At 36.8% G+C, this 12,441-nt stretch overlaps 1 protein-coding gene across 1 annotated transcript in view; it reads right to left on the bottom strand.

Annotated features, from left to right (window-relative positions):
• Positions 1-2,695: 2,695 nt before the first annotated feature.
• LOC102008712 (oxidized low-density lipoprotein receptor 1) overlaps positions 2,696-12,441 on the bottom strand; it is a gene marked incomplete in the record, with an annotated part of 59,374 nt that continues 49,628 nt past the window's right edge. Inside the window, 5 exon segments of the mRNA XM_005378938.2 lie at positions 2,696-4,333; positions 4,633-4,748; positions 5,057-5,196; positions 9,010-9,255; positions 11,223-11,324. Of these exon segments, the coding sequence (XP_005378995.1) occupies positions 4,198-4,333; positions 4,633-4,748; positions 5,057-5,196; positions 9,010-9,255; positions 11,223-11,324 (740 nt within the window).

Genomic DNA, 12,441 nt, shown 5'->3' with positions numbered 1-12,441 from the left:
ACATGCCCTGGGACTGGATGGGGGAACCCTCTCCCTAGTCCCTGAGGTGTTGTACTCCGAAACAAGGATGACTGGTGCAGTCTACAATGCATCCAGCAAGGAGTGGTCTGCACCTGCCTGTGGTGAAGAGCTGCACATTGCACCTTAGGGTCAGGGGTACCATCTCACTGTGCATGGCCCTTGGGCCACAAGAAATGGGCCACGCTGACTTCTGAGGAGAAAGGGATTTAAAATAAACAAACAAATAAAAAAATCAAAGAAAATTCAAAAGAAATAGGAAAAAAGGAAAAGAACGCTAAAATCAGCTGTTCTAAAGGAGCAGCTCCAAAGGGCATGCTTCTCCACAACACTTACCAGTAATCCCAGCACTCTGGGAGGTTGGGGCAAGAGGATCAGGAGTTTGAGCTCATCGTAGGCAATTTAGGAAATTAGTGACTTAGCAAGACCCTGTCTCAAAATACAAGATAAAAATGTACCTACTGGATGGAGGGGAGGGGAGAAAAAGAGCACAGAAAAGGAATTAAGATGTGCTACATACTTAAAACTCCACACAAGGAATGTAAACATTGATTTCCTCAAAATAGTCCCTCTTCTTCCTTGTAACCAGCTGCATATCCTGTTACAGCCTCTGGAAGCTACAGATCTGCTTTCCATCTTTATATTTTCTCTCTTCCAGAACAAATGGTATCAGTGTAAAAATAAATAAATAAAAAGGGCTGAATTCAAGCGCCAGTACAAACAAACCAATAAACAGAGACTGAGCCGGTGTGGCTGAGGAGAAGGCTGTGAGCTAGAGATAGAGATGAAGGAAATCATTGCCCCAGAAAGGCAAATGAATCCTCCCCCCGCCCCCCGCAGTCTTAGGTCATATGATAAAAAGAGATTTATTGTCCTAAAAAATATTACAAGTGGGAGAGGCATTAATAATAACTTCAAAAGTATGAAGTATATAATGATAATCTAGCAGTTTGTAAATCACTTGTACAGAAGTATAAAACATTGCTTGCAGGAATGAAAGAATTGCTAAATATAAGGGAAGATACTTTATGTGTCAAACAAATGAGTATTTTTAAGATTTTACTTCCCCTAAATATATCTATAGAATCAAGGCAGTTATAATCAATTTTGCAGAAATTTTGTAGAAATTGATGGGCCAATTAAAAATTAATATGGAAATACAAGGACATAAATCAGGTCAAACAACTTTGAAAAAGAAAAATAAAATTGGAGGACTTTTCCTTACATGACTTCAAGATATATTTTAAAGTGATGTATAGTATTCAAAAGGGTGTGTTGATAGTATCCTGAGAAAAGTCTGTGAAACAGAAAAGAGAGTTTTAAAATAAAACCATACCTACACAGACAACTGCTTGGTGGAAAAACTGCCAATGCAATGCAATAAGGGAAGATGTATATAGAAAGACAGCTGGGATAGTTGCACTGCTGGTGTCTGGTGGTTTATTGAAAGGAACAGTTAATGCCTAAATTTTTTTGACCTACTTTGCGTGCTTATATCTGGTAATCTGAATAGCTAATTTGAAGACAACAATATGCAATATAACAACCATTAGTGAATTCCTGTCATCTAGTTTAATGAAGCGCTGAATCATTTCCAACTTTCTTTATTATACTTTATTGTCTTTAATGGTATGATCAATCTTGCATTCTTACAACTGGTCATTGAGCAATTTAGCTGAAGATAACAATGTGTAATATAATAACCACTGTTAATTCCTACCATTTTGTTTTGAAGCTCTGTATCATTTTTATTGATTTAGCTTTGCTTTGTTTTTGTTATGCTGTTGTTATTTTGGTTTTTTTTTTTTATTCTCTTTAAAGTAAAAAAGATAGCTGGGCATGGTGGCACATGCCTGTAATCCCAGCACTTGGGAGGCTGAGGCAGGAGGATCATTGTGAGTTCGAGACCAACCTGGGCTACAAAGTGAGCTCACAGCCAGCTTGAACTGCATAGTGAGACCTTGTCTCAAAAAGACAAAAAATAAAATAAAATAAAAGAGTGTTCTTTCAAAAACAAAGTCATTAAAATAACTGGTTATTCATATGCAAAACAAACAAAAAGAACTTCAAAACATAACTTGCAAATGAATCCTAAGCCATAGGCCTCAATGTAATCTGAAACTATAAAATATGGAAAGAATAGGAAACATTTTGTGACCTTGATTTAGGCAATAAATTCCACAATGAGTTCCTAACCACAGAAATTGTACTTTATTGAAGTTAAAGATTTTTGCTTTTGTAAGTAAACTATTCAAAGAATGAAAAGACAAAGCATAGACTTGTACAAAATTCTCATCACATATCAGATAAAGGGGCTTTATCTCAAATATACAGAGCATTCCAAACTAAAAAAATAAGGAAACAAAATGGTTTAAACCAGTAAAGTTTCCAAAAACTTGTATAATTACAGTACAAATTCATAAACTCTTAGTTCACAAACACTTTTGTCTGCGAACAATTTAGTTCACAAACGGAAGCGTTTGGCAAGATTTTTTCTTGTTGGCAAACTCTGCATCAGGTGATGAACGTGACCATGGCCATCTTTCCCGCACAAACACAAATATGGCCAACTTTTCCAGAGTTGTGGAACGAATTAAGTTCATGAACCGAGGCATCACTGTATTTATCCAAGAAGACATAAAGATGGTAAATAATATACGCAAACAACTTACACATGAAAGTTCATAGCAGCTTTATTTGTAATTATTCAAAAGCTAAAACAATCCAAATTTCACTAACAGATAAACATAACAAATAAATTGTAGTATGCCCCTAAAGGGACAATCAACATTAAACAAAGAAACAAACAAAAAAATAAAGAATAAATAATTGATACAAGCAACGAGATGGAGATATATGAAACCAAACATAGTTACACAAGTTGAAAGAAGTCAGACTGAAAGGGCATGTGGTATGATTCTGTTCATATGAAGCCTTCCAGGATGTAAGCTGAAAGGTGATTGGTGGTAGTCTGGGGAGGAAATGTTGGGTAGGGCAAGATGAATCATTTATGGTTGTTGACATGCTCAGCTAAGGGAATGTGTTTACATGTTAACATGTGGGAAGTGCTTCAAATTGTACACTTTAGATATACTCAGGTTGGTGTATGTCAAACAGCAACTGGTAGCAAAAGAAAACATCCCTTGCCTTTGTAGGGATAATACAGAATACATATATATATATATATGATTATATGATATATATATATGATTTACTACTGTGTTATATGCAGCAAAAAAGAAAATTTTCTTTTAAAATAGAAAGGTCATGAAATAGATGGAAAGAGAATAGGAATATTTATATACCTGCTCAGTTTGTTCTTAAACTAGGTGTCTATATTTGGTCTTGTATATTTGTGAATCATAGCATAATATGATATAGTTGCGGAAAGTATCTACAAATAGTTTGTACTTTAGGGGAAAAATTCTATTTTTGCTTCTGTGACACACATTTTGTAATTCTCTCAAACATGGTATTAGGCCGCTATTTAGCAAAGAAAAGATGAAAAAAATAATAACAGTTTGAGAGATTAATAATGAGTTGTGGTTTTGTCCACAGAAAAGTCCATGAAATTGTTCATCATTTCCTGGGCCACCACAACCATTGTAAAATAGGTGGGATGTGTGTCAGTGGTGGAGATTGGAGACGGACCACAATTAAAAAGCCAACAAGTGATGCCTTTTAAGAGAACATGAGATTCTTGATTATAGAGCAGTCTTTTCTTCGTTCTATTTCTTCGAGCACCTGATTCCAGGGCGCATTTCCCCTTTTTTGGCTTCCTCTTGCAGCTGGGCAAGTTGTTCTGTCCACTCTGTAGTTGTAGAAGTGAACACTGAGGTAGAAAAGCCGGAGTGTGATAGCTTCCCAAGCTTGGGGAGGAGTCAATTTTTAAAATAGAAAAGGCCTGAAGGTTGGCATGGAGGCTTGGGACAGACTGCTTGAAAAACACATGGGTGGATAAATAGAATCACAACTTTTGATGTGAAGGTGTCACGCAGCTGGGGGCCCGGTCTCGGTCTCCAACAAGCCCCATTTGGGGATCTGCTGAGGAGTTCCGAAGCAGGCTCGTAACTGTCAGTTCTCAAAGCTGCTGTGCTTTGCTTAAAAGGTAAAAAATAGCTCACAGTCCAGGAAAAATTCAAAGACCTTCCTCTTTTCTTCCAGCATCTTCAAATTTATTCACAATAGATATGCTGCCTTCTGGCATATATGGGCTGCAACTAAAATGCAGTTGTCAGCAAATATATCTCCCCATTGTATATATGCACAAGTCCCTGAAGGGTACATATGAGCAAAAGCACCTCGAAGTTTAAACCTACAGGTGGGGAAGAAAGAAAAAGTTAAATTTCCCGTCACATTAGTGGTCCACCTAATGTCAGAAACTTAGCCGTGTCTTAAACCTTAGATCAGAAATGAAGATGGAAAGGAAAGCCCCAGAGAAGGTCTGAAAAAGCCTGTTGGCAAATCCCTCTGGGGGAGAGGCGAGGGAGACCAGTATAAATTCTACAAGCTTCATTCTTGCAAGAACAGGACACCAGCAGAATGTGGTAGTGAATTCAAAGCACATTCAGCAAGGAACAGAAAACTTACAGTGGGCGTCATAAAGACACTTACAAGTGCGGCCTCAAAGGAGACCCATCCTCCCACATCCAAGAATAGTTGGGCATCCTCAGAGTCAGTCCCATCCAGAAGGGGAGGTTAGAATGGGAGATCATTTGATGGATGAAATTCTGTGGAGAGTAATAGGTCTGAGTTGATGGAATTAATGTACAGCTTTAGAATCTGAAGGTCAGGTAGCATTAAATTTATAAGACTAAAAACCAAAAGGATCTTTGAAAGCCCCCGTGGGATTGCATGGAAAGGTTTACTGAAGCTTAGAATATTATGTAGCCTGTCAATCCAATGTCATACATGTGACCAGGCCAGGTTAAAAAAAAACAAGTATTTTTCACTCTTAAGTGCTCCTCCGCCCAGGACTTAATTCAGATTTATTTTACCATCAACCATACCCCACCCCACCCCAGTCATCCATAAATACCAGATCATTCATGTTCTTAATTTTCAGCAACTGGGCACCCAAAGCTGAGCAGTTCTTTCTGCTTGATTCCCAATTAAAGAGTCCAGAGGAAAATAAGTAGCAGCTTTCTCTGTGCCAGATCCAGTCCTGGGGACAAGGACCTAGGAAAAGCAGTAAATCCAATCAGTGAGTTATGTGGGAGCAGAAATACTTCCACAGTCCTACAGCCAACTTCCCCTTCAGCCATCCTTTAGCATACCATTTCGTCTCAGTGAAATGATCTCACTCTACACAGTCTCAGAATCTTTACTTCTCCTTTTTTTGAAGAAAAAGAGAAAAAAGTGATTTTAGTAAACTAAATTTACTTCTCAGTTAGTGTTTTTACTTCCTCTGCTAAAAAAGTAGAAGTTGGGGTGTAATTTTAAAACTTGCTTTATTTTTTAAGTTATGTATCAAAGAATGGAAGTGATATATATATATATACACACACACACACACACACACACACACACACACACACACACACATAGTTTTTTTTTTGGAGACAGGGACTTGCTTCATAGTTCAGGCTAGCTTTGAAAAATCATAGTGATCCTCCTGCCATAGCATCCCAAGAGCTTGGATTATAGATGTGTGCCACTATGTCCAGCTAAAAATGGCTGTTTAATAGCCATTTGGTAATTAAAAGTAATGTTTATTTTTAAAGTTTTTGTCTTTTTGAGACAGGTCTCACTATGCAGTGCAGGCTGGCCTTGAGCTCATTTTGTAGCCCAAGCTGGTCTCGAACTCACAAAGACTCTCCTGCCTCAGCCTCCCAAGTGCTGGGATTACGGTGTGTGCCACCATGCTTGGCTTTGTTTATGTATTTTAAAATTTCATGTACTTGAATAGTGGGTTTGGACCTAAGGAGTGTGCCTTCTGTTTTTAGGCAAGTGCTGACCAACACAATAGACACATGAAATTTCTGACTTTGAAATTTAAGGTAAAAAAATATAAAATTTCACATTAATAAATTTTATAATGGTTAGTATTGAATTAATATTTCCAACATTTTGGGTTAACTAAAATATGTTACTAAAATCTGCTTTTTCTACCTTTTCTTTTTTAAAAAGTGTGATTATGACAAAATTTAAGGTTAAATAGTGGTAAACACTGTATTTCTTTAGGACAAATTTGTTCTACAGAAACTACTGTATTGGTATGAAATTAACATCCCAGTTGCAATAAAATTTCAGGAAATACAGAGATTCTCAGCAAAAAAAAATTTCCCAGGGAGTCCAACAAATCCAACTGAAGATTTAGGCAAAGACGATGTGTCTACGTGCATGTCAGTGTTCCAACAAGCCCAAATGATCACCAGCACTGTCATCCACACCGTCATGTTCTCTATGTGTTAGTAACGCTTGGAATCTCCTTAAGGAGAAGCACAGACCTTTAGTCACCATGACCAAAAGGTGAAAAAAATTAAAATTTTTTTTGATTTTTCATCATGACAAATCATCACATAATTTTATTTCTTTATTTATTTGGTCTTTTTGAGACAAGTTCTTGCTGTGCAGTTCAGGCTGGCCTGGAGCTCACTTTGTAGCCCAGGCTGGTCTTGAACTCACGAAGATCCTCCTGCCTCAACCTCCCAAGTGCTGGGATTACAGGCGTGCGCCACCGTGCCCAGCTCACATGATTTTATGAGTAGACTTGACCAGGAAGGATAAAATAAGAAAGGAATAAAATAAATGATAGCAGTGAATAAGAAAGTTTACACAAAAGGCCAGTTGAAAGGAATAAATGAGACATTCTTCTTAATTTCCTCTGCCTCATATGCAAAGATAAAACAATCTATTTTAATACTAAATAAATAGCCTAGGCAGATTTTCCAACCTATGACAAAACAAAAAAGACATCTCAAATCATGGTATGTATATATACCATGTATAATATGTATACTATATTATATATAGATATATATTATATGAGATATATATGTATATACAGTACATTTCTATAATTTAACAAATATTATTTATCATGTGCCACAGACTGTTGGAAGTTCTTTACATATAAGAACTTCTTTAACACTCATAACAACCCCATGTCTTCATTTGACAGAGGGAAAATGGGAATATGAACCTACACTATCTAATTTTTGGAGGCTGTGTGTTTAACCACTATAACACACTACATCTCAAACTTTGAAGTTTAAGCCATTTGAGAAAATATTTCTGTGCCCCTCAAAACATTCTGGTGTAGAATCTTAGGGTCAATCTGGAATCTGCCATTTTTAACATGGTATTTCACGCACCTAAGACTAAGAACCAATACTGATACCAATTGTAAAATATTACTGTGATGCCTCTACCTCTTACTAGTTTGATGACCTCAAGCAAACTTGTAGTAACTCCTCAGAGTCTTTCCCTCCTAATATGCACTGAGGACCACAGGATTGTTAGTAAAAAAGATAGAACTTGCTTCAAATTTAAGAAAACGGAAGTCTTTTTCCATGTAGTATTTTAGTATCTTTTTCTTTTTTAGAATCCTCTCAAAGAGTCTTGATAACAACAGAATCTTATTTGGTATCTCTGTCATTGGCCTTTGGCACTGTCGAGGAATGAATTGTGTTACTTGGCATATCTACCAACAATGGATGTATCATCTCCTCTGCTTGATTACTTACAGATGCCTGACATTTCAGTAAATGGCTCCAATTGGTCTTCATGCAGATTTAATCCCTCAGTTTCATCAGTTTATAACTGATAAAACACTTTTTTTACAGTCCTGTTGTGAATAAACCCTTGGTTGGTACGTGGTTCTATCTGCTTATGCAAACATGCCTGCCCTTGGTATATATGCCTCCTTCCCTTAAGCCCTCCTTGAGGTACTACAATCATTTATCTCACTGAAAGCTCCCTCCCTAAAAAGATTAAATATATGTTTGACATTTGTTAAAGATCAACCTGTCTAAAAATTGTTGCTTATTTTGGATTTAATTCCTCTGTAAATACTGAAAGGATTTATAAACAATAAAACTTTATACAAAACCACTATTTTTCATTTACCTCAATCTCAGTTTTTGTCTCTAGAATAAAGATGGGTGTCCATGACCTATTATGTAATCTTTACGCTAAGAAGTTACATATTTGAAATTAAGTGGACTGTACAAGCACGAAGCTGGAGAAACCTGTTTATTAGTGGCACTTAGACACCAATTTAGAAAATAGGTACTCATTCACACCCTCCATAGGAAGAGATGGATCCATCTCACACCTTGGAGCTCTGCGCGTGGTGGAAACCAAACACATGATTTACTTACACTGTAAAAGAGTAATTTAATCATACCAGAATTTACCATAATTTTATCGATGCTATTTTTGTCTGACTCCTAGATTCTAAATCCTTTTAGACAGATGAGATTAACTCAATTCTTAGAATAACCCACTTCTTGGACTTCTCATATGCTTGTCTAACCTGAGTGTATCTACTTAATCATTCCAAGCAGCCTCCCTCCATTGATTCTAGGTTGATGTAGTATACTTCCTAAAACACTGTCGAGAATGAAGCTGATGCTGAAGTAGAGGTAAAGAGTCATAGGAAAAGACCCTTTATAAAGAGAAATCTGCTTGAGACACAGTAGAATGGGAAGATGTAATTATCTATGGCCTGAAATGAGGACGGGAAGATTCTTCCAGATAAATCTAAAAGCTAGAATTTTAAAGAGAAAGAAGATGCTCTTCTTTTAAAGAAGGAAACATGAAATCTACCAAATATTGTGGTTAACTAAATAAGATGTCCCCAGAGTTAACATAGGATAGGGTGGAGATGACAAATTAGAGAACCTCTGGCCACAGAAAATTATGAATGGATAATGATACATATATCAGTATGACAATTTTATGCTTACAGATATATACAAAAAATATTTAAGACAGGACAGGTAATCTGCTCTTACCTCTCGTTCTTCAATCCCCCTCCCCCAGTACCTGAATAGTTTTCCTTTCTTGACAGAGCTTCTTGGAGATCCAAGTTCTGCTGCAGAAGTTCCTCTTTCTCTTTGTATCCCTCATCCAGCTTCTGGTAAAGGGTATCTATTATTTCTCTGAGTTCCTTCTGGGAATTCTGAGAATCTTTTTTTGCCTGCTGATAGTCTAAGAGCTGTCCTTCCAGGATATTTTCCTGGTGAGTAACATTTGCTTGATATTGCTCTAGGAAGTCAGATATCTGGAATACTAAATCATAGTTGAATTACAATTCCATTTTCAATCTCCATTATAAAACCCCTCTACTAAATTTTGAGGAAGTTAAAACACAGAATCAAATAATCTACTTTGACCACAGAGAAGTATTTACAGATTAAAAATAGAAATATTTTAGGAAATTGAACAGTAAGTGAAAAGCAAATAGCACTTCAAAAGCTGATGGAAATGATCTGCATTCACTAAGAAATTCTTACTTTGGAAATTATTTAATAGTCCTGCAGTATATTTTTAAAAGGAAAAAGCAATAACAAAATAACAATGCAGACAAAAACAAAACAACACAAAAATAATAAAAAAAAAATACAGGATTTCAAAACAAGATGACAGAAATTAACAGTGGTTGTTATAGTATATATTGTTATCTTCAGTGAAGTTGTTCAGATTACCACACATAAAAATGCAAGGTTGACCAATCAATTTTACATGCCTGTGGTACATTTTAATGTCAAGAATTGTGCAGATACTTGTGATAAAAACATTGACCTATATTTTACTTTTTGAGAGTTACACACAAAATAAAAGTAATGACAAGGTAAGTAATATCAGTGAAATAAATAAAATACAGATAATTTAAAATAGTCCATGCCTTGCTAGGCTCAGTATTAGTAGAAATTCGCTCACTGATTAGTTCTATTTGTCTTAATTCCTCTGCTGTATCTCCTTCTATTCTGTCTACCCTTCCAGACTTCCCAACTTTATTGAGGAACTGTGACATTTTCCTTTTCTTGAATGGCCACCAAAAAAAATATTTTAAATTACTGCATCACAACACACTCAAACTTTTTCTTTTGTAATTTTTAATTTTAGCCATAGTATACTTTATGAAGCCTGGAGATCAAACTGAACTTGTGCAATCCAGCAACAATGAATGCTGTGGGCAGGAGAACTTAGTTCTGGAATCTTTAATGTGCACCACAAAGCAGATGCCTTAGCTTGAAGGCCAGAGCAGGGAGTTTTGCAAAGTCATCACAGCCTCGAAGGAAGCCTCTTTGAGTCCTGGCCACTGTGTTGAAGACCCTTTCCCCAGTCATAAAGAGAGGCCCACAGTGTTGATGGACTGAAAGTAACAATGTGCTATGAACTGAGCAATTGAGAGCAAACAGTACTTTAAAGGCCTTATGAATGGCGACCTGGGATCTGGCTAGCTAAAATAACTCAGATCTATAGCCTAAGTACGCAGGGGGATCAGATGGATGGTGGACGCCTTTTCTTTCAGTCCTGGTTACTCTGATCCTTACTTTTCACTTCTTTTCCTCTCAGTGAGCCTTCTTTCCTAAACGGTCATGTTACAAGTTTAAAGTACAATTTGTTTTAAGTGTTTTACTTACTGAGGTTGTGTTTGCGGATGTTAACGTTAAAATGGTATTTAATCATCTCTATCAGAATGCAAGAAGAGCTAAATGATTTTTATTTTTTAACTTTTGTGTTGCTCAGATGATCTTGTGGATTTTTTTTCTTTCAGTACTGAGGCTTGAATCTAGGGCCTTCCCCTGAGCTCCATCCCCAGTCTTTTAATTTTTCTTTCTTTTTAATTTTGAAGCAGAGTCTCATTAAGTCACCAAATTGCCCAGATTGGGCTTGAATTCACAATCCTTCTGCCTCAGCCTTCAGAATGCTGGGATTATAGGTGCACAACACCAAACCCAGCTACTTCAAATTATTTTATTTCCCATCATTCTAATGTTTAAACATGATCTCTATCTGAAGTTATGAAAACAAAATAATAAACATAAAACCTCTGCCATGTATACAATCTCTGTCCCATGCCTCTACCCATTTGAAGGACGAACAGAACATTCTCATCTTCTTCCCACTCACTCTGAAAACATAGCCTAAAAGGAATCTAGATTAAGGCTGTTTCACAGTTATTGAAAACAAACTTATGCACTATGTTTATAAACCCTCACTCCCAGTGCCTGTTTTTCTATTTCACTTACTTTGCTTCTTCAGCATTATAACAGTCACCAATAAGCCCAGGCAAAGGATGCCCAGTGTCATGGCAGCAGGGCACCAGCACGGAGAAGAAAGAAAACGGAGACCTAGAGGGTGGAGGATAGAATCAGAAAGGCCAAAAAGATGGGACTAGGCAGTCAAACCATTCTTTGGATCCTGTCTGTCCTTGATGTTCCATATTCCTGACCTCTCATCCTCCCAGCATAACTCATTGTGCACACTTATGGAGGAACACATGGACAGTTGAAGAATTTAACTAATTTGGTCATGGGTCATACAACTGGTAAATTTCAGAGCTAAGATTCAGTATCTAATATCGGACTCTAAATATTCTATTCTAAAACTTATTCATTGTCCACCCTCTATAATGACTCTTTAAGAAACTCTCAAGCTGGGAGTGGTGCACACCTGTAATCCCAGCACTTGGAAGGCTGAGGCAGGAGGATCTTCGTGAGTTCATGACCAGCCTGGGCTACAAAGTGAGCTCAAGGCCAGCCTGAACTGCATAGCCAGACCCTGCCTCAAAAAGACCAAAAGGAAAGAAAGAAACTCTCAGTCTAAGTTGGTTGGGTCAACTGCACAGGACCAAGAACCTCATGGTTGTAATACAGATCATGCGTGCACGTGAATGCACACACATACACATGCATGTTTTATAAGTAACATGATATAAATGAAGTTCAGTGTCAAGCAAATAAGCTTTAGCCAATTAGTTGATATTTCCTCAAAGAATTCTCTACATAATTTTATGTGATTTAATTTTCATTCCACTGTAATTACATCTTGAAACTGGAGTCATTGACCAAAATAAAAGGGGAATGAAAACTTAGTATTAATTTGGCTTATATTCACAGTATGCCTTATAATCATGGCCACTACAGGCCACAGAAAAATTTACCATTTTAATAAAACAAGTCATGTGGCTTAAAGGTGTACATATATTCAATTACAAGTTCCAGATATTGCTTTGGTAATAAGAAAACATCCCGTACCATTTATTAGGTTTTCCTCTCTCCTGAGATAAAGCACTGGTAATGTTTGCCTCTGTATGTAAAGCAGGAAACTGAAAAGTTCAGTGACTTGTTGAAGACTGTAGCATAAAAGAAGACCACACCGGATCTTAAGACCAAAACACAGGTCATTAGTCAACCATCTACAAGCTACATTGCTGGGAACATTACATCACAAAATTTCCTGTGTCAT

Source organism: Chinchilla lanigera, unplaced genomic scaffold, assembly GCF_000276665.1.
Source record: "Chinchilla lanigera isolate Chin_1 unplaced genomic scaffold, ChiLan1.0 scaffold00012, whole genome shotgun sequence".
NCBI lineage: Eukaryota > Metazoa > Chordata > Mammalia > Rodentia > Chinchillidae > Chinchilla > Chinchilla lanigera.
This window is presented reverse-complemented; position numbering and strand designations above follow the sequence as displayed.